At 39.5% G+C, this 18,059-nt stretch overlaps 1 protein-coding gene across 5 annotated transcripts in view; it reads left to right on the forward strand.

Moving 5' to 3' along the window:
* The window catches only part of LEO1 (LEO1 homolog, Paf1/RNA polymerase II complex component), a 76,067-nt gene that overhangs the window by 12,647 nt on the left and 45,361 nt on the right, over window positions 1-18,059 (forward strand). For 3 of the 5 annotated variants that reach the window (XM_032621081.1, XM_032621083.1, XM_032621080.1), the window contains exon 1: window positions 11,042-11,131. In XM_032621081.1, the coding sequence (XP_032476972.1) occupies window positions 11,074-11,131 (58 nt within the window). In that variant the 5' untranslated portion in view covers window positions 11,042-11,073. Of the gene's footprint in view, window positions 1-2,040; window positions 2,226-3,284; window positions 3,322-11,019; window positions 11,132-18,059 lie in introns of those variants that run through there. The other 2 variants (XM_032621084.1, XM_032621085.1) reach the window with 2 other exon arrangements.

Genomic DNA, 18,059 nt, shown 5'->3' on the forward strand with positions numbered 1-18,059 from the left:
TGTGGGTGTCCCTAAGAAAACAACTTTTCATACCCTTTTCAATTACTTAGATGTTGGGTTTCAAAACAATTTAATAAACATTTAGGGACCATCCACTGTGCCTCTAACATTGTTTAGAGACTTTGGGGGGACATAAAGAATAAACATAAACTCCACCCTCAAGTATCTGTAAATTAATTAAGAAATAGTTTACATAATGTTATGACCCAATGTGCGCTAAAGTACAAAGATAAATACCAAAGACAGGAAGTGCTGTAGAAATTCAGAAAAGTGAGTAACCTGTGAGGGGTATGGAGTAAATTGGGTGGGTTTTATTGAATAGGTGGATTTTGAAGGCCGGCATTTGGACAAAAGGAGAGGAGTTTAGATTTCATCCTCTGGGCAGTGATAATTCATCAAGAATTGCATCCCCACTGTTATTTCTTTTTGCAGTATGAAAGTAATCTAGGCTTTTCTTAAAACATTTCAGTGATATAAAAATTAGAATGTAAATATATCCCTATAATTCCACTACTCCTGGAGAAAAGCTTTGCTATCAACTTGACATATATTCTTCCAGATTTTTTTCTGTACATATGGTAATCTTGCTTATATAATTATTACAGAAATGGGATATGCTGTGAATATTCTTTTCCCACCTGCCATTAAAGACTTCTGAGCAAAATGAAAAGGAAAATCATATTGTAAGATGATTAATCTTACGGCAACATGTATGTAGATCTCCCTACTCTGTTCTAATTACAGTATGGACTGGACTTCGGGGAGAAATGGAAACAGAGAGAGAGAGAGAGAGAGAGAGAGAGAAGCTAATGGCTGTTACAATAATGTGGGCAAAAAAAATGAGGGTAATGACTATGGCAGTAACTGACAAAGTAAGAGATTGGGAAATTTTTCTATTAAGAGTTAGGAGATATATATATATTTCCAGATCTTGGGCCACATAAATAAAAACTAACTACTCCTTTTAGCTTTGAGAGAGGGAAAAAGATGAAAGATTCCATTTATCCACATTTTAAGTTAGTCACATGCTCTGATTGTACTAATAGCAATTCCAAAGGGAAGAAATTGCTTTCTAAGCAGTGACAGCAGGGTTATGTATTTTATATATAATGATGTCTTTTGTGATTATAAAAGCATTGTATAATTATAAAAGCATTTGTAGAAAACATGGAAAATATTGAAAAGTAAAACAAAGAATAAAATCACCCAGAACCCCATCACTCAGCCATAACCACCATGTACATTTTGGCGTATTTTCTTTCAGACATTTTCCTGTGCAAAGGAATGCACATAAATGAAATTGAGATAATACAGGATACTTCTCTGAAACATACAATTTTTACTTGGCAGTGTCATAAGCATCCTCCCATGTCTTTAAATATTCTTTTAAAAATCTTTGTTTTGTCAAATTGGCATTTTTATTCATTTTTGTGTGGATTACAACAGTGGTGCAATTTTGTTGTAAAAAATGCAAACAAACACAGAAGTAAGTAAGGTAGAACATGAAAGTCTTCTCATAATCTCACCTCCGAGGGGTATAGAGATGTGCTGGAGTCTGCTCACACTGGCTTATTAAGCTAATTGTGTGCATACATCAAGAGCTTGGAGTATTTACACTGTGGAGATCGGCAAACACCACTTATCAACGATTATTTTTCCCCCCTGGAAAACTGGTTGTTAAACTTTTACCAGAACATCACTATGCTATATCCTCCTAGACATTTTCTGTATATTTAAATATTTATTTACATAAACAGAAAACATCCAATTTTCTTTTTTCCCCCAGCTTTATTGATATATAATTAATGTATAACGTGTAAGTTTAAACTGTATAAAGCAGTAATTTGGTACATGTGTGTATTGCAAAATGACTACCACAATAATATTAGTTAACACATCCATCACCTCAAATAGTTACAATTTGTGTGTGTGTGTGTGTGTGTGTGTGTGTGTGTATGGTAAGCACACTTAAGATTTGCAATCTTTGCAGTTTTGAAATATACAATATGGTATTGGTTGTTGTTGTTTTTTTTTTTTTAGCGGTACGCAGACCTCTCGCCGTTGTGGCCTCTCCTGTTTCGGAGCACAGGCTCCGGATGCACAGGCTCAGTGGCCATGGCTCATGGGCCCAGCCGCTCCGCAGCATGTGGGATCTTCCCGGACCAGGGCACGAACCCGTGTCCCTGCATCTCAACCACTGTGCCACCAGGGAAGCCCACAATATGGTATTGTTAACTGTGGTCACCATGGGGGGTACATTACATACTCAGGACTTAACAAGTGGAATTTTGTACTTTTGACCATTCTCACCTACTCTCTCCTTGTTGTGTCCTCTCACCCCCAACCCTGGCAACCATCAATCTACTCTCTATGAGTTCAGGTTTTTTTTAGATTCCACATATAAGGAAGATCACACAGTATTTATCTTCCTCTGTCTGTCTTATCTCACTTGCATAATGCCCTCAAGTTTCATCCATGTTGTCTATAGCAGGATTTGCTTATATTTTATAGCTAAATAATATTCCATTGTGCATTTTTCCACGTTTTCTTTATCCATTCATCCATTGATGAACACTTAGGTTGTTTCCATGTCTTGGCTATTGTAAATACAATGCAATGAATATGGGGGTACAGATATCTCTTTGAGATAGTGATTTCACTTCCTTCAGATACACACCCAGAAGTGGAATTGCTGGATCATATGGTAGTTTTATTTTAATTTTTTTTGAGGCACCTCCATACTGTAGAAAACATCCAATTTTCCCATTGGCTCTGGCAATCCAACAATATATTATGCCCCTCTACTTCAAAACACATTCATCTACCTAATCCTTGCTACTTAGCACTTCACTCTGTGACTGCGTTATAATTTATTTGAACAATTCTCCATTGATGGGTGTTTTGATTGGTTCCAATTTCTAGCTATTATAAACAAAGTTTCAGTGAATATTTTGTCCATATATATCTGCATATTTGTCAAATTATTTTCTTGGGATAAATTTCTAGTCAGGAGATGTTGAATCAAAGAGTATTCCACAATTTAGATAGATGATACCAAAATCCCTTTAAACGGTTTCTTATTTTTATACTCCCTTCACTGGTGTATGACAATGCCCTGAAAAACATAATTTAAATGATTGCATAGTATTTCAGTTTATAAATGTCTGATAATTTATTTGATCAATTTCTTACTATGGTGTTTACAGTATTTCTCATTTCTATAAACAATGTTATAACAAACACCCTTGAAAATCTTCAGGTGAATCTCTTATTATTTTCCTAAGCTAAATTCTTTGATATGGAAGAACTACAGAGTCAAAGGTAAGAATATTTTTATGACATTTTTGTACATATTATTAGCTTCAGGTCAGTATTTAGTACTTGTTTTTTTTTTTTTTTTTTTTTTTTAAGAATTTACTTGGGCTTCCCTGGTGGCGCAGTGGTTGAGAGTCTGCCTGCCAATGCAGGGGACACGGGTTCGAGCCCTGGTCTGGGAAGATCCCACGTGCCACGGAGCAGCTGGGCCCGTGAGCTACAAATACTGAGCTCTGCGCGTCTGGAGCCTGTGCTCCGCAGCAAGAGAGGCCGCGACAGTGAGAGGCCCGCGCACCGCGATGAAGAGTGGCCCCCGCTTGCCACAGCTAGAGAAAGCCCTCGCACAGAAACGAAGACCCAACACAGCCAAAAATAAATAAATGAATAAATAAATTTAAAAAAAAAAAAAAAAAAAAAGAATTTACTTGATGCTAAATAGAAAAAAAATTTTTTTCTAATGACTAATATTGTTTTTGGAAATAAAATCTTATGGCTCTTAAATAACCTTTAGGCTATTTTCCATTTAATTACTTCTTTGGGATTTTAGGCCCAGGATTCTACCCTACTCCCCCATCCAAATTTTGTTTCTGTGTTAAGTAGCAGGTTAAGTAGCAGATAAAAAGTATAACATATAGACGTGTGTTTGCACGTTGGAAAGTTAAATGTATCCATACATATATATGAATCATTTTTTTAAATTAATTAATCAATTTGTTTTTGGCTGCTTTGGGTCTTTGTTGCTGCGTGTGGGCTTTCTCTAGCTGCGGCAGGCGCTACTCTTTGTTGCGGTGCACGGGCTTCTCATCATGGTGGCTTCTCTTGTTGTGGAGCACAGGCTCTAGGCACGCGGGCTTCAGTAGTTGTGGCATGCGGGCTCAGTAATTGTGGCTCGGGATCTCTAGAGTGCAGGCTCAGTAGTTGTGGCGCATGGGCTTAGCTGCTCTGCGGCATGTGGGATCTTCCCAGACCAGGGCTCAAACCCGTGTCCCCTGCACTGGCAGGCAGATTCCCAACCACTGCGCCACCAGGAAGTCCCTATATGAATCATTATTAACCTTACATAGTCGCACCCATTTAAGGTATGGGATTAACCCTACCTGTCATTTCCTTAATGAGTAACGAAATAAATTGCAGTCAAAGAAATGAAATCTTCACTGGACTCTTTAGGGAAATTTCATATATGAAACCCAAGAAAAAAATCTAAATTTCCCCAGAAGGTAACAGTTACTTTATTTAAATGTATCACTTTATCAGTAGATACATAAAAATCAGAGTGCTTATAGCTGAAAAATATTTCCTTAATGTTTGCCAGTCTTAAAAGTACTGCTTTTTTTTTAATTGGGAAAAAAGAGAAAACAAATGGATATTTCTAAATATTTTTATAAGAAGTGTTTTGATTACTATCTAAAGTTAGTGTTTTTCAAATCTCTCCTTCACACCCCAAGTCAATTTTTTGTTAAGGAAAAATTGGTGAGGGTATATGTGGGTGTGTGTCTCATTTTGCAGAAGGAGGTCTCTTCAGGGTATACCATCACCACCTTGTGGCCTTTTGCCATATTACTGTTAAGGGGTTTAACACCATAATGCTCTTTTGCAATTGCAAGCATGAAATACAGTGTACCTCCTTTTGGTAATCCTTCTCTGGATTAGATGAAATAAACTGAGGGCCAGAAACTGCCTGCATGTAGGGTTCCCACCCTATGGTGAGATGATATCCCTGCATTTATGTTGTGTTTTCACATGGTGCTAAAACAACCAGTTGAGTAAGGAAATCTAGTGAAGAGATGTAATGAGCAGTTTTACTGTAAAGTGAAACGTTCAGTTATCTTTTGTGTTTTGTGTTTGCCGAATCTGTTTTAGTGATTCCTTCTGATTTGTAAAAATATTGGTTGGCACGGGAGCCTGTTAATCTCCTTTTTTCTCTGTTTCTTTGGTTATATTGTTGGAGTGTTTTCTCATTTTTGTTTCAATATTCCCCCCTGCCTTTAGTACTATTTTATTATGTTCTTTTTTTAAAAAATGTTTTTTTTCATGCTTTTCTCTTGTAGATGATTCCTCCTTTCCCTTTGTCTCATTAATATATTTTTCCTTCTTTTCTCTCTTTCCTCATCCTTCTCATTTTCAGTTTCTTTGGTATCCTTGCTGCAGATCACTTTACTTATTCAGCGCCCTGTACTAACATCCACACCCACAACGCCCCCTCCCCCACTTGTGTCCTCCTTTCTTTGTTCCTTCTAATTCCTTCCCCCAGTAGCTGATGTTCCGGCTTTTCTAGTGCCGAGTGCACCGATCTCATCTGGTCTGCGGCTTAGGTCTTTTAAGGACACGGCTTCCTGGTAACCCTTAAACTTCCGGGAGGAACCTAAATCCTACCTATTCAAGGAAGCCAGTGCCTAAACCTAACCCTAGATTCAAGAGAAAAGGTTTCAAAAGGACAGCCTTAGCTTCAGTCCTAAGAAATAGTTAGTGACTCATTATCTTTCTTGTTCATTTTTCTCAACACAAGTGCCAATTTTCATAGGAAGTATACTGGGACATTTTCCAAGCTCATATTTGCCTGTCCAAACTCTCGTTTGCATAGGGAACAGTTATTCACTAGTGCTTTGGAGTTGACATTTGAATCTTATAAAAGTGAGTTAAATTAATGATACTGAGAAGAAAAAGATTGGCAGAAGGCTGTGCTATCATTTTGAAAAACAGCTGAAATTGTATTGTGAGATATGTATTTCTGTCTTTTCTTGTCTCATCTTTCACCAAAATGCAAGCTTCTGAGAAAAGACACTTGGTCTATTTTGTTCTCTGTTGTATCTCCAGTGCCTAGAATAGCTTCTGGCACAGAGAAGGCACTTAAATCCTCATCGGATGAGTGAATGTATCAGGTATTCTATTAGTTTTGTTTCCATCTCAGTCTGTTCTCTCACGGAGACTTCTGTCCTCTTGTTGCAATCTGGACCAGCATCCCTCTAGGCCTGCAGGCCTAACTATCATCTTGGTATCCTTTTGCCTGTGGCCAATCTTGGGTTTCCTGCCTCTAAACCTTTTCTATTCCTTGGTTTAGTCCTTTTTTGGTGGACCACATTCATCAATTGTACAATTTTTGAGTAACTCTTCCAATTGCTATTGCTGTGTAACAAACAACCTCAAAACTTAGTGGCACTCTTCCACAACACTTATTTATTATCTCCTGGTTTCTGTGAGATGGGAATGCAGGAAAGGCTCAGCTGGGCACTGGTGGCCTGCAGACTGGAGCTGGAACTGCAGGAGGTCTACAGAAGCTGAGGGCTGGTCATACATCTCTATGTAGTTTGTCTGCATGGGCTAGTTGGGCTTCTTCACAGCATGGCAGCCTCAGGACTGTTGGACTGCTTACATACAGGCTGGCTTCCACTGAATCTCATTATTCTTCCCTAGTACTAAATGATAGCTTGGGGAGAATAAGATTCTAGAATGGATTATTTTCCTTTAGGACTTCATAAGCAATTCTCCATTGTTTCATAACTTTCAGAATTGTGGAATGTCATTAAATTCCAGATCCTCTATATGTCAGCTGATTTTTCTCTCTACAAGTGTTTAGAATAATCTCTTTATCCCCAGTGTTCTGGAACTTCATGTGAATCAAGGAATAGATTTGATAAACTAACTGAAGTCTTCCTTGGTTGAATTTTAAGTTCCACTCAATTTTATGTCCCGATAACTGGGTTTCCTCCCATTACTTCATTATTCTAGCTTGAATCATTCTGTCTGTCTTAGTCTATTCTCACTATTAATAACAAAATACCAAGACTGGGTAGCTTATAAATAACAGAAATTTATTTCTCACAGTTCTGGAGGCTGAGAGGTCCAAGATCAAATAGCCAACATGATTGCATTCTGGTGAGAGCCCTCTTCCTGGTTCATAGCCAGAGACTTCTCACTGTGTCCTCACATGGTAGAAAGGGCTGAAGAGTTCTGTGGGGTCTTTTAAAAATAAGACTACTAATCCTTTTTAAATTACCTAATCACCTCCTAAAGGTCCCACCTCCTACTACCATCACTTGAGCATTAGGATTTCAACATGAACTTTGGGGGACACAAACATTCAGACCATAGTACTAAGAAACCTTTCCTGACTAACTTCCAGGGATATTAATCGTTTTCTGTTTCCCATTCTTCAGCACGTGAATATAGTTTATAATTTATTTCTAAAACTTTAATTCTTCAGATGTTTTAAAGATTTGTTTCATTTCCCCCAGTCTCTTCTGTATATATGAAAAAAATCATGTTTGCTATTATTTTTATATCCCTATAGCACCCATTGCAGGGACTCAGTTAAGGCAGATAATTGAATGCTCTGCATCTTCCAAGAAATGAGCTGCCCCGTTGTTCACTTACTGCTGTAGAGAAAGACCTCGGGACTTCTCCTTCTCTTTAGTTCAGATCAATCTGCCCCTTCTAAAAGCTAGCTCCTTCCACAAAGTACTCAGAAATAAGCCACATGATCCTCCCATGGAGTAGCAGTTTACCATAAATGGAGTGAATTTGCAGTTAATGTATTGTTTAATCAAGCTATTGTTTTTCCTCTAAGTCTTTATGTTATACAATTTTTTTTGTTTTGTTTTGCGGTACGCGGGCCCCTCACTGTTGTGGCCTCTCCCGTTGCGGAGCACAGGCTCCAGACGCGCAGGCTCAGCAGCCATGGCTCACGGGCCCAGCCGCTCCGCGGCATGTGGGATCTTCCCCGACCGGGGCATGAACCCCTGTCCCCTGCATCAGCAGGCGGACTCTCAACCACTGCGCCACCAGGGAAGCCCCCAAGATGTTATACAAATTTTTAAAACACATATTCCTGTTTTAAAACTTGGCGTAAGCATAGATTTCAGACATTTTAAAGATATTTAGTTACCTTATAAAAGTGTTTGTACACTAATTGTGTCGTGTTATACTCTATTGTGTTAATCAACCTAGTTGAATCTTTGTTTTTTGACTGGGGGTATTGATCACTATTTTGAGGATCTTATGAAGGCAGAACATGGGAAAAAGACAAACTCTCAAAAACTGGGAAAAATGATAAAGCTACCCTGGAGATGTTTTATCCAGGTACACACCTAACAGATGAAATTCTACATCCCTGAGAGCAGAGCAAGAGATTATCTTAATACCCAAAGTTAAATTAGTAAAACACAAACCCAATAGGATAAACTTCTCCATCTCTGGTAGTAAATGAAAAGGTGATTTTAACACTCTAAACATCAATGATAGTGATCTGGGTGTAACCTCAAGCAAGCAGTACCAGAAAATGATTGTGATTGATTTAGTTGAAATCTAATTGAATGTATTATGTCCTGTCTGAAGAAAGACAACTTGAAGATCAGTGGTCAGCACAAAGTATAGCAAAAAGAAAAACAAAGAACCAGAAGTTATTTGTTTTGCACTATTCATATGGGATAAACACATTAATTCTGCTAGTCAAGAATATGGTTAGGGTGATTCAGCAGGCCTCACTGTAATTCAATTTGTTAAGATTTAATCAATGCACTTTTTCTTTTTTTTTTTTTGGCTGTGTTGGGTCTTTGTTCCTACACACAGGCTTTCTCTAGTTGTGGTGAGCGGGGGCTACTCTTCGTTGCAGTGCACGGGCTTCTCATTGCGGTGGCTTCTCTTGTTGCAGAGCACAGGCTCTAGGCGTGTGGGCTCAGTAGTTGTGGCTCGCGGGCTCTAGAGCACAGGCTTAGTAGTTGTGGTGCACGGGCTTAGTTGCTCCGTGCACGTGGGATCTTCCTGGACCAGGGATCGAACCTGTGTCCCCTGCGTTGGCAGGCGGATTCTTAACCACTGTGCCACCAGGGAAGTCCTCAATGCACTTTTCAAGGATAGTATTCCAAATGAAAATGAAACTGAATCACAATCAAATAGAATACTTGTTTTTCCAGTATTCCAGAAAGTTTTAACATGATCCCATCTACCTACTCTTACATCATCCACTTTATACACAATAGCTCTAGGATAACATACTCAGTCCCACTTCTTATCCATTTGAACCCTGTCAGTCACTCCTATTTGCAACAAAAATATATCTCATAACCTCCAAAGTAAAAATATACTGTTGCTTGTCCAAGATCAAAACCCTCATATTGAAAACAAAGAAACCAACCAACCAACCCTCATGTTGGGCTAATCAGGTAAGATCTTAACACAGGATGTACATTTTTAAAAAAAATTTTATTTTATTTATTTTTGGCTGCGTTGGGTCTTTGTTGCTGCATGAGCTTTCTCTAGTTGAGGTGAGCGGGGGCTACTCTTTGTTGCGGTGTGTGGGCTTCTCACTGCAGTGGCATCTCTTGTTGTGGAGCACAGGCTCTAGGTGCACAGGCTTCAGTAGTTGTGGCATGTGGGCTCAGCAGTTGTGGCTCACAGGCTCTAGAGTGCAGGCTCAGTAGTTGTGGTGCACGGGCTTAGTTGCTCCGAGGCATGTGGGATCTTCCAAGACCAGGGCTCGAACCCGTGTCCCATGTTTTGGCAGGCGGATTCTTAACCACTGTACCACCAGGGAAGCCCCAGGATGTACATTTTTGACAACTAAAAATTTAAGCTTCCTAAAAACGATCTAGTTGTTTAACATGTGCAAGTCACTTCATTTCTTTGAGCTTCTGTAAAGCAAGAGGGTTTATCTAGCACTGACCTATTATGAAAATTCTATTACTGTCAGATTTTACAAGGTACAAGTATAGCCACATTTCCTAGGAAAATTAAACTTTTTCCCGAAAAAATAAACAAGCCAATGGAACCCTCTGAATAGTTTCTCTAGCTGCAAGCTGCAACCCATTCGTAAATCACGAAATCAATTTAGTGGATGCACCACCTGTCAGCATTAAAAACAAGCTGAAATAGAATAAAAGAATAGGAAATCTCAGACTGCATCTTAGTAATCAGTATTGTTTTGTGAATTATTTATTTCAATTTTATACATAAAAGTGCATACCGGGTTAGGATGGGACAATTTTGATGTTTGAAAAACACTGCTCTAAAGCTGCAGTTGTTAAAGAGTGGACCGAATAAGACCCTTTTGGGTGTACGAGAGGCCCTCCCTTTCCCAATCACATACATACGTGTGTTAGGTCTGATTTTCTTCATAAGCTTCAACCAAAACCTTTCTCAAAAGATTGAATATAGAAGCAGGTATTTGAGAATTCATCTGTTTTCATTTGAGACAGACACTAAAGATATTTTCAAAACTAAAACAATTCCACTCAATTTTTTTTGGTTTTGTTTTAGAAAAAATACAGTCGGTTAAAATTTTTAAATGCTATTTATGTTAACCTGTTTATTATTTTTAAACGAGTTTAAAAAATTTCTGCCTTAATTACTATTACAGTAAATAGCAATAGATATAACCCACAGAAACAAAAGCACTTTGGAGTTTGCAACAATTTGAGAACCCCTGATCCATACGAAACAAAGGACTTCAGGCCTGACTCCTGGCAGGTTTAACACGGTCCCAGGCCCTCTGGGGAGCCCCCAACTGCGGCCCGCTCCACTGATGCCCAGACCGGGTGTACCCCGAAGAGAATCCTCACGAATAAGAACAGATATTGACAAAAAGGCAGGGTTGCTGACGTAAGAGAGCCGAGAAGTGCAGCTTCACTGCGCACGCTATACTATGTAGCTGAAAAGCTAAAAGACTTTTAGCGAATCTTTGCGACACTGTCGCGTTTCGTTGGTTCCGTGCCGTAAAGACAGCGGCGGAGCCGCCCCCGGTGAAGACAGCTGACGTGCGCGGCAATGGCGGATATGGAGGATCTTTTCGGGAGCGACGCCGACAGCGATGCTGAGCGTAAAGGTGGGGTCATCTGGGCTTGGGTGGAGGCGAGAGTGGCTGAGCTTCTGCGGCGGGAGCTCAACAGCGGTCCGGTTCCGGGTCTGCGAGCGCTCCGTCGCCGCGGGCGAGTGATGGCTCTTCCTGCACTCCTGCCCCAGCTCCACCTGCACTCCCTGCGGTGCCAGCCTCCCCCCGGAGGGCGGGAATGAAGTGACAGACGCAGAATGTGTACCTCGAGATTTTTGGTGTCCATGGAGCAAGCCGTGCCTGGGAGCGTGTGGAGCGAAGGGGGCGCGGGGCAGGGGTGGAGGCCGGGCGAGCCAGCGCAGCCGGAGGAGGAACCTTGGAGTCCTGCTCTGTCCTACCTTGCACAGGCCAGCGCAGAGTAAGGGCTTTTGTGAATGAATGGAAATTAGGTGTTCGGGAACATGGGGATGGGCTGGGCGAATTTGCATAGGGGCTCAGAATGCCCTCTTGAATGAAACCAGAGCGTGGCGTGTTGGGGAGTTTGAGATGTCTGGGTGAGGAGATTGGGACGGATACCGAGGTAGGGCCGCATGTAGGCGTTACACGCAGAAGATAATGTGTCCTCCGAGAGCCTGTGCAGAAACTCTAGAATTTCTTGAGTCGGTGGTATTAGATTGGGGAGCATAGGAGGTCTGTGTTTGGAGAGAAGGGATGAAGGATTTGATGCAGAAATGAATTAGTGAGTGTATGTTTATGGTGCAAGGAAGTCTTTCTGGCACAAAGAGTGGGTATTTGAGTTTGAAATGTGAATAGGAGATATTTGAAGTCAGAAGGGGCCCAAGACCAAGTGCAGAATTCTTGCGAGTCCCCAGGCTCAAAGTAATGTAGTACCTACTTTTTTCCTTAGTATAGTGCATTATCGTGGTTGTTTTTTTCTTTCGCCAGCTTCAGTTTATTAATACTTTTTAGAGTATAGTTAAGGGAGCACCAGGTGGAAGTCTAGTGTGAGGGCTCTACCAGGATGGACATCCAGAATGTTCTTTCTAGTCAGGATGTCTGGAAGTATAACGCCCAGTATATTCTTGTTCCACTCACTTTGCTGTTGTTTTCCTTTCCCCTTCATCTGTACTTGTCCGTATCCCGTTCACCCTTCAAGGCACAGAACCATGTGAACCCTCCCGTGACTCACTTCCATGAAGTTGTTCATTCAGCATTTATAGATCCCCTGTCATGTTTCAGCTACTTTGCTAGATGTAGGGGATATAATGATGAAAAGATTGTCCTCCTCCTGCCCGCCCTCAGCTTACCTCAGTGCTTAATGCATAATTGGATGGGTAGAAGCAATAGTAGAGGTACCCTGCAGTGCTTTCCTGTTGCAAACTCAGGGTATGGGGAAGTGATGTATGGAGATGGTTGCTTCTCTGGGCTTCATGTTTTACCTTCTTGTAAGTCTACTGCTGCATTCTTCTCTCTTACCATTAAATTATAGAACTCTCTAGGATTTATTTCCAAATCTGTCCTTGAAGGTTGCTGTTGGTCCTGAACTTAGGATGGATGTGGCAAGGTAACTCCTGTTATATCATCATATTTAATTATTTCCCTGGGCTAAGACAGACGTAGAAAATAACTACACTTGACAGATTTCTTGGTATAACAGTGGGTAGAATTCCTACCTAGGCCCAGTGTGTTTGTTTCATGTATAAATGTGCCAGGTCTTCTTTAATTTCTTTCAACAATGTTTTGTAGTTTTGATTGTATAAGTCCTGCACTTCCTAGGTTAAATTTATTCCTAAATATTTCATTTTGGATACTGTTGCAAGTGGAATTGTTTTCTTAATTTCGTTTTTGGATTGTTCATTGCTAATGTATAGAAATACAGCTGATTTTTGTTTGCTAATTTTGTATCCTGCAACCATGTGTAATATATTAGCTCTAATAGTTGTTTGGGGTGTGTGTGTATTCTTTAGGATTTTCTACATATAAGATCATGTCATCTGTGAGTAGAGATGGTTTTACTTCTTCCTTTACAATTTGGATGCCTTTTATTTCTTTTTCTTGATTAATTACCCCAGCTAGAACTTTCTGTATAATGTTGAATAGAAGGGTGAGAGTGGATATCTTTGTCTTTTTTCTAATCTTTGGGAAAAAGCATCCATTTCTTTACCACTACATATGATGTTAGCTGTGGGTTTTTTGTAGATGCCCTTTATTACGTTGAGATAATTACCTTCGATTCCTAGTTTGTTGAGTAGTTTTATCATGAAAGGGTGTTGAATTTTGTCAAATGTCTCTTCTGCATCAATTACGATGATCAAAATTTTTTCCTTTATTAATATTGTGTTTCATTTTGATTTTTAGATGTTGAATCAGTCTTGTATTCCTAGGGTAAATTCCACTTGGTCATGGTGTATATCCTTTTAATATGTTGTTGGATTTGGTTTGCTAGTATTTTGATACTATTTTTGCATACATATTTATGAGGGATATTGGTCTGTGGTTTTCCTTTTTTTGTGATTTTTCGTCTGGCTTTGGTATTGGGGTAATGCTGGCTTAGAATGTGTTAGGAAGTGTTCCCTTTACTCAAGTTTTTGGAAGAGTTTGAGAAGGATAGGGATTAATTCTTCTCTAAATGTTTGATAGGATTCACCAGTGAAGCCATCTTGTCCTGGCTTTTCTTTGTTGGAAACTTTTTGATTACTGATTCAAACTCTACTTGTTATAGGTCTATTCAGATTTTGTTTCATCTTGAGTCAGTTTTGGTAGATTGTGTATTTCTAGGAATTAATCCATTTCATCTAAATTATCTAATTGTTGGTATACAGTTGTTTATAGTGTTCTCTTTTAGTCTTATTTTCTGAAAAATTAGTAGTAAAATCCCCACTTCCATTCCTGATTTTAGTAATTTGAGGGTTCTTTTTCTTCCTTGGTCAGCTTAGCTAAAGGTGTGTCAATCCTAAGTTTTTAAAGAATGAGCTTTTGGTTTCATTGATTCTATTATTTTTTCTGTTCTTTATTTTATTTATCTCTGCTCTAATCTTTATTATTTTTTTTCTTTCTGCTTGCTTTGAGTATAGTTTTCTTTTTCTAGTTCCTTAAAGTGAAAGGTTAGATTATCAGTTTGAGTTTTTTGGGGGTTTTTTTGTGTGTGTGGTATGCGGGCCTCTCACTGTTGTGGCCTCCCCCGCCGCGGAGCACAGGCCCTGGACGCGCAGGCCCAGCGGCCATGGCCCACAGGCCCAGCTGCTCCGCGGCATGCGGGACCCTCCCGGACCGGGACACGAACCCGCGCCCCCTGCATCGGCAGGCGGACTCTCAACCACTGCGCCACCAGGGAAGCCCTGTTTTGTTTTTTAATGTATGTGTTTACAGCTACAAATTTCCTTTTTTTAAAAAATTAATTTATTTGTTTATTTATTTATTTATGGCTGCATTGGGTCTTCGTTGCTGCGCGTGGGCTTTCTTTAGTTGCGGCGGGCAGGGGCTACTCTTCGTTGCGGTGCACGGGCTTCTCATTGCGGTGGCTTCTCTTGTTGTGGAGCATGGGCTCTAGGTGCACAGGCTTCAGTAGTTGTGGCTTGTGGGCTCTAGAGCACAACCTCAGTAGTTGTGGCACATGGGCTTAGTTGCTCTGCAGCATGTGGGATCTTCCCGGATCAGGGATCGAACCCATGTCCCCTGCACTGGCAGGCGGATTCTTAACCACTGTGCCACCAGGGAAGCCCTACAAATTTCCTTTTTAGCCCTGCTTTCCCTGCATCCCTTAAGTATTGGTAGGCTTTGTTATCATTTTCATTCATGTCAAAATATTTTCTAATTTCCCTTGTGATTTCTTCTTTGCACCCTTGATTGTTTGAGTGCATTGTTTAATTTCCACATATTTGTGAATTTTCCAGATTTTTTTCTGTGATTGATTTCAGTTTCATTCTGTTGTGGTCAGAGAACATACTTTGTATTATTTTAGTCTTTTCAAATTTATTGAGACTTGTTTTGTGTCCTAAAATTATGGTCTGTCTTGGAGAATGTTGCATGTGCAGTTGGGAAGAATGTATGTCCTACTGTTGAGTGGAGAGTTCTACTGATGTCTGTTATGTCTGGTTGTTTTATAGCATTGTTCAAGTCCTCTGTTTCCTTACTGATCTTCTTTTAGTTCTGACCGTTATTGAAAGTGGGGTGTTTGAAGTTTCCAATTGTTACTGTTGAACTATTTCTTCCTTCAATTCTGTTGGTGTTTTGTTTTTTTTCTTTTGGTGCATATATATATATATATTTTTTTTTTTTTTACTGAAGTGTTGATTTACAATGTTGTGTTAGTTTCTGGTGTACAGCACAGTGATTCAGTTATATATTATACATATATACATATACATATATATTACATATTTTTTAATATTCTTTTCCATTATGATTTATTACAGGATACTGAATATAGTTCCCTGTGCTATGCAATAGGACCTTGTTGTTTATTCATTCTGTTGGGTTGGCCAAAAAGTTCGTTTGGTTAATGAATACATTTAATAAAGTTCTTGGTGAAAATGAAAAATGTGTGTTTTATTTTTACTTAAAACCGAATGAACTTTGTGGCCAACTCAGTGTATATAATAGTTTGCATCTGCTAGTCCCAAACTCTCAATCCAACCCTCTCCCACCCCCACTCCCCCTTCGCAACCACAGGTCTGTTCTCTATGCCTGTGAGTCTTTTTCTGTTTCATAGATAAGTTCATTTGTGTCATATTTTAGATTCCACACATAAGTGATATCCTATGGTATTTGTCTTTTTCTTTCTGACTTACTTCACTTAGTAGGATTATCTCTAGGTCCATCCATGTAGCTGCAAATGGCATTATTTCATTCTTTTTTTATATTCCATTGTGTATATATGTGTGTGTGTATACATATATATGATATTTATATATATATCATATATATATATATGTCTCTCACATCTTCTTTATCCATTCATCTATCTGTGGACATTTAGGTTGTTTCCATGTCTTGGGTATTGTGAACAGTGCTGCTATGAACATAGGAGTGCATCTGTCTTTTTGAATTATAGTTTTGTCCGGATATTTGCCCAGGAGTAGCATTGCTGGATCATATGGCCACTCTGTTTTTAGTTTTTTGAGGAACCTCCATACTGTTCTCCATAGTGGCTGCACCAATGTACTTTCACACCAACAGTGTAGGAAGGTTTCCTTTCTCCACACCCTCTCCAGCATTTGTTATCTGTAGACTTTTTTTTTTTTTTTGCGATACGCGAGCCTCTCACTGTTGTGGCCTCTCCTGTTGCGGAGCACAGGCTCCGGACGCGCAGGTTCAGCGGCCGTGTCGCATGGGCCCAGCTGCTCCGCGGCATGTGGAATCTTCCCGGACCAGGGCACGAACCCGTGTCCCCTGCATCGGCAGGCAGACTCTCAACCACTGCGCCACCAGGGAAGCCCATCTGCAGCCTTTTTTAATGATGACCATTCTGACTGGTGTGACGTGGTACCTCACTGTAGTTTTGATTTGCATTTCTCTAATAATTAGCCACGTTGAGCATCTTTTCATGTTCCTGTTGGCCATCTGTATGTCATCTTTGGAGAAATGTCTGTTTAGATCTTCTGCCCATTTTTTTGATTGGGTTGTTTGTTTTTTTGTTATTGAGTTGTATGAGCTATTGGTATATTTTGGAAATTAAGCGCTTGTTGGTCACATCAATTGCAAATATTTTCTCCCAGTCTGTATGTTGTCTTTTCATTTTGCTTATGGTTTCCTTTGCTGTGCAAAAGCTTGTACGTTTGATTAGGTCCCATTTGTTTATTTTTGCTTTTATTTCTATTGCCTTGGTAGACTGACCTAAGAAAACATTGGTACGATTTATGTCAGAATGTTTTGCCTGTGTTCTCTTCTAGGAGTTTTATGGTGTCATGTCTTATGTTTAAGTCTTTAAGCCATTTTGAGTTTATTTTTGTGTACGGTGTGAGGGTGTGTTGTAACTTCATTGATTTACATGCAGGTGCATATATGTTTTAAATTATATCTTCATGTTGGATTGACCCTTTTATCATTTTATTATGTCCTTTTTTGTCTTTTGCAACAATTTTTCTTAAGCCTTATTTTGCCTGATATTAGTATAACTACTAATATAGTTATACTATATAAACAGTATAACTACTGTTATACTGTCCTGTAGACAGCACATAGATGGATCTTTTTTTTAAAAAATTATTTACTTTTGGCTGTGTTGGGTCTTTGTTGGTGCATGCGGGCTTTCTCTAGTTGCAGGGAGCGGGGGCTATTATTCTTTGTTGCAGTGCGTGGGCTTCTTATTGCGGTGACTTCTCTTGTCGCAGAGCACGGACTCTAGGCGCATGGGCTTCAGTAGCTGTGGCTTGTGGGCTCTAGAGCGCAGGCTCAGTAATTGTGGTGCACAGGCTTAGTTGCTCCGTGGCATGTGGAATCTTCCCAGACCAGGGCTCGAACCTGTGTCCCTTGCATTGGCAGGTGGATTCTTAACCACTGCGCCACCAGGGAAGTCCCAGGATGGATCATTTTTAAAATTCATCCTGCCAATTTCTGCCTTTTCATTGGAGAAGTTGATTTATTTATGTTTAAAGTAATTACCAGTAAGAAGGACTTCTGCCATTTTGATATTTGTTTTCTATGTCATGTCTTTTTTCTTCCTCAATTCTTCTTATTACTGTCTTCCTTTATGACTGCTTTTTCTGTAGTGTACTGTTGCGATTCCCTTCTTGTTTCTTTGTATATTTTTAGTTTTAGTAACTTTCTTAATGGTTACTCTGGTGACTACAATTAATCTTAATTTCTAACAATCTAGTTTGTATTAATACCAACTTAATTTCAATAGTATACAAAAACTTTTTTTCTATATAGCTTCGTCCTGTCACCTTTTTATTGTTGTCACAAGTTACATCTTTATACACTGCCCAGTGATGTAGATTTATAATTATTGTTTTATACAATTGTCTTTTAAATTAAATCT

This window comes from Phocoena sinus, chromosome 2 (assembly GCF_008692025.1).
Source record: "Phocoena sinus isolate mPhoSin1 chromosome 2, mPhoSin1.pri, whole genome shotgun sequence".
Lineage (NCBI taxonomy): Eukaryota > Metazoa > Chordata > Mammalia > Artiodactyla > Phocoenidae > Phocoena > Phocoena sinus.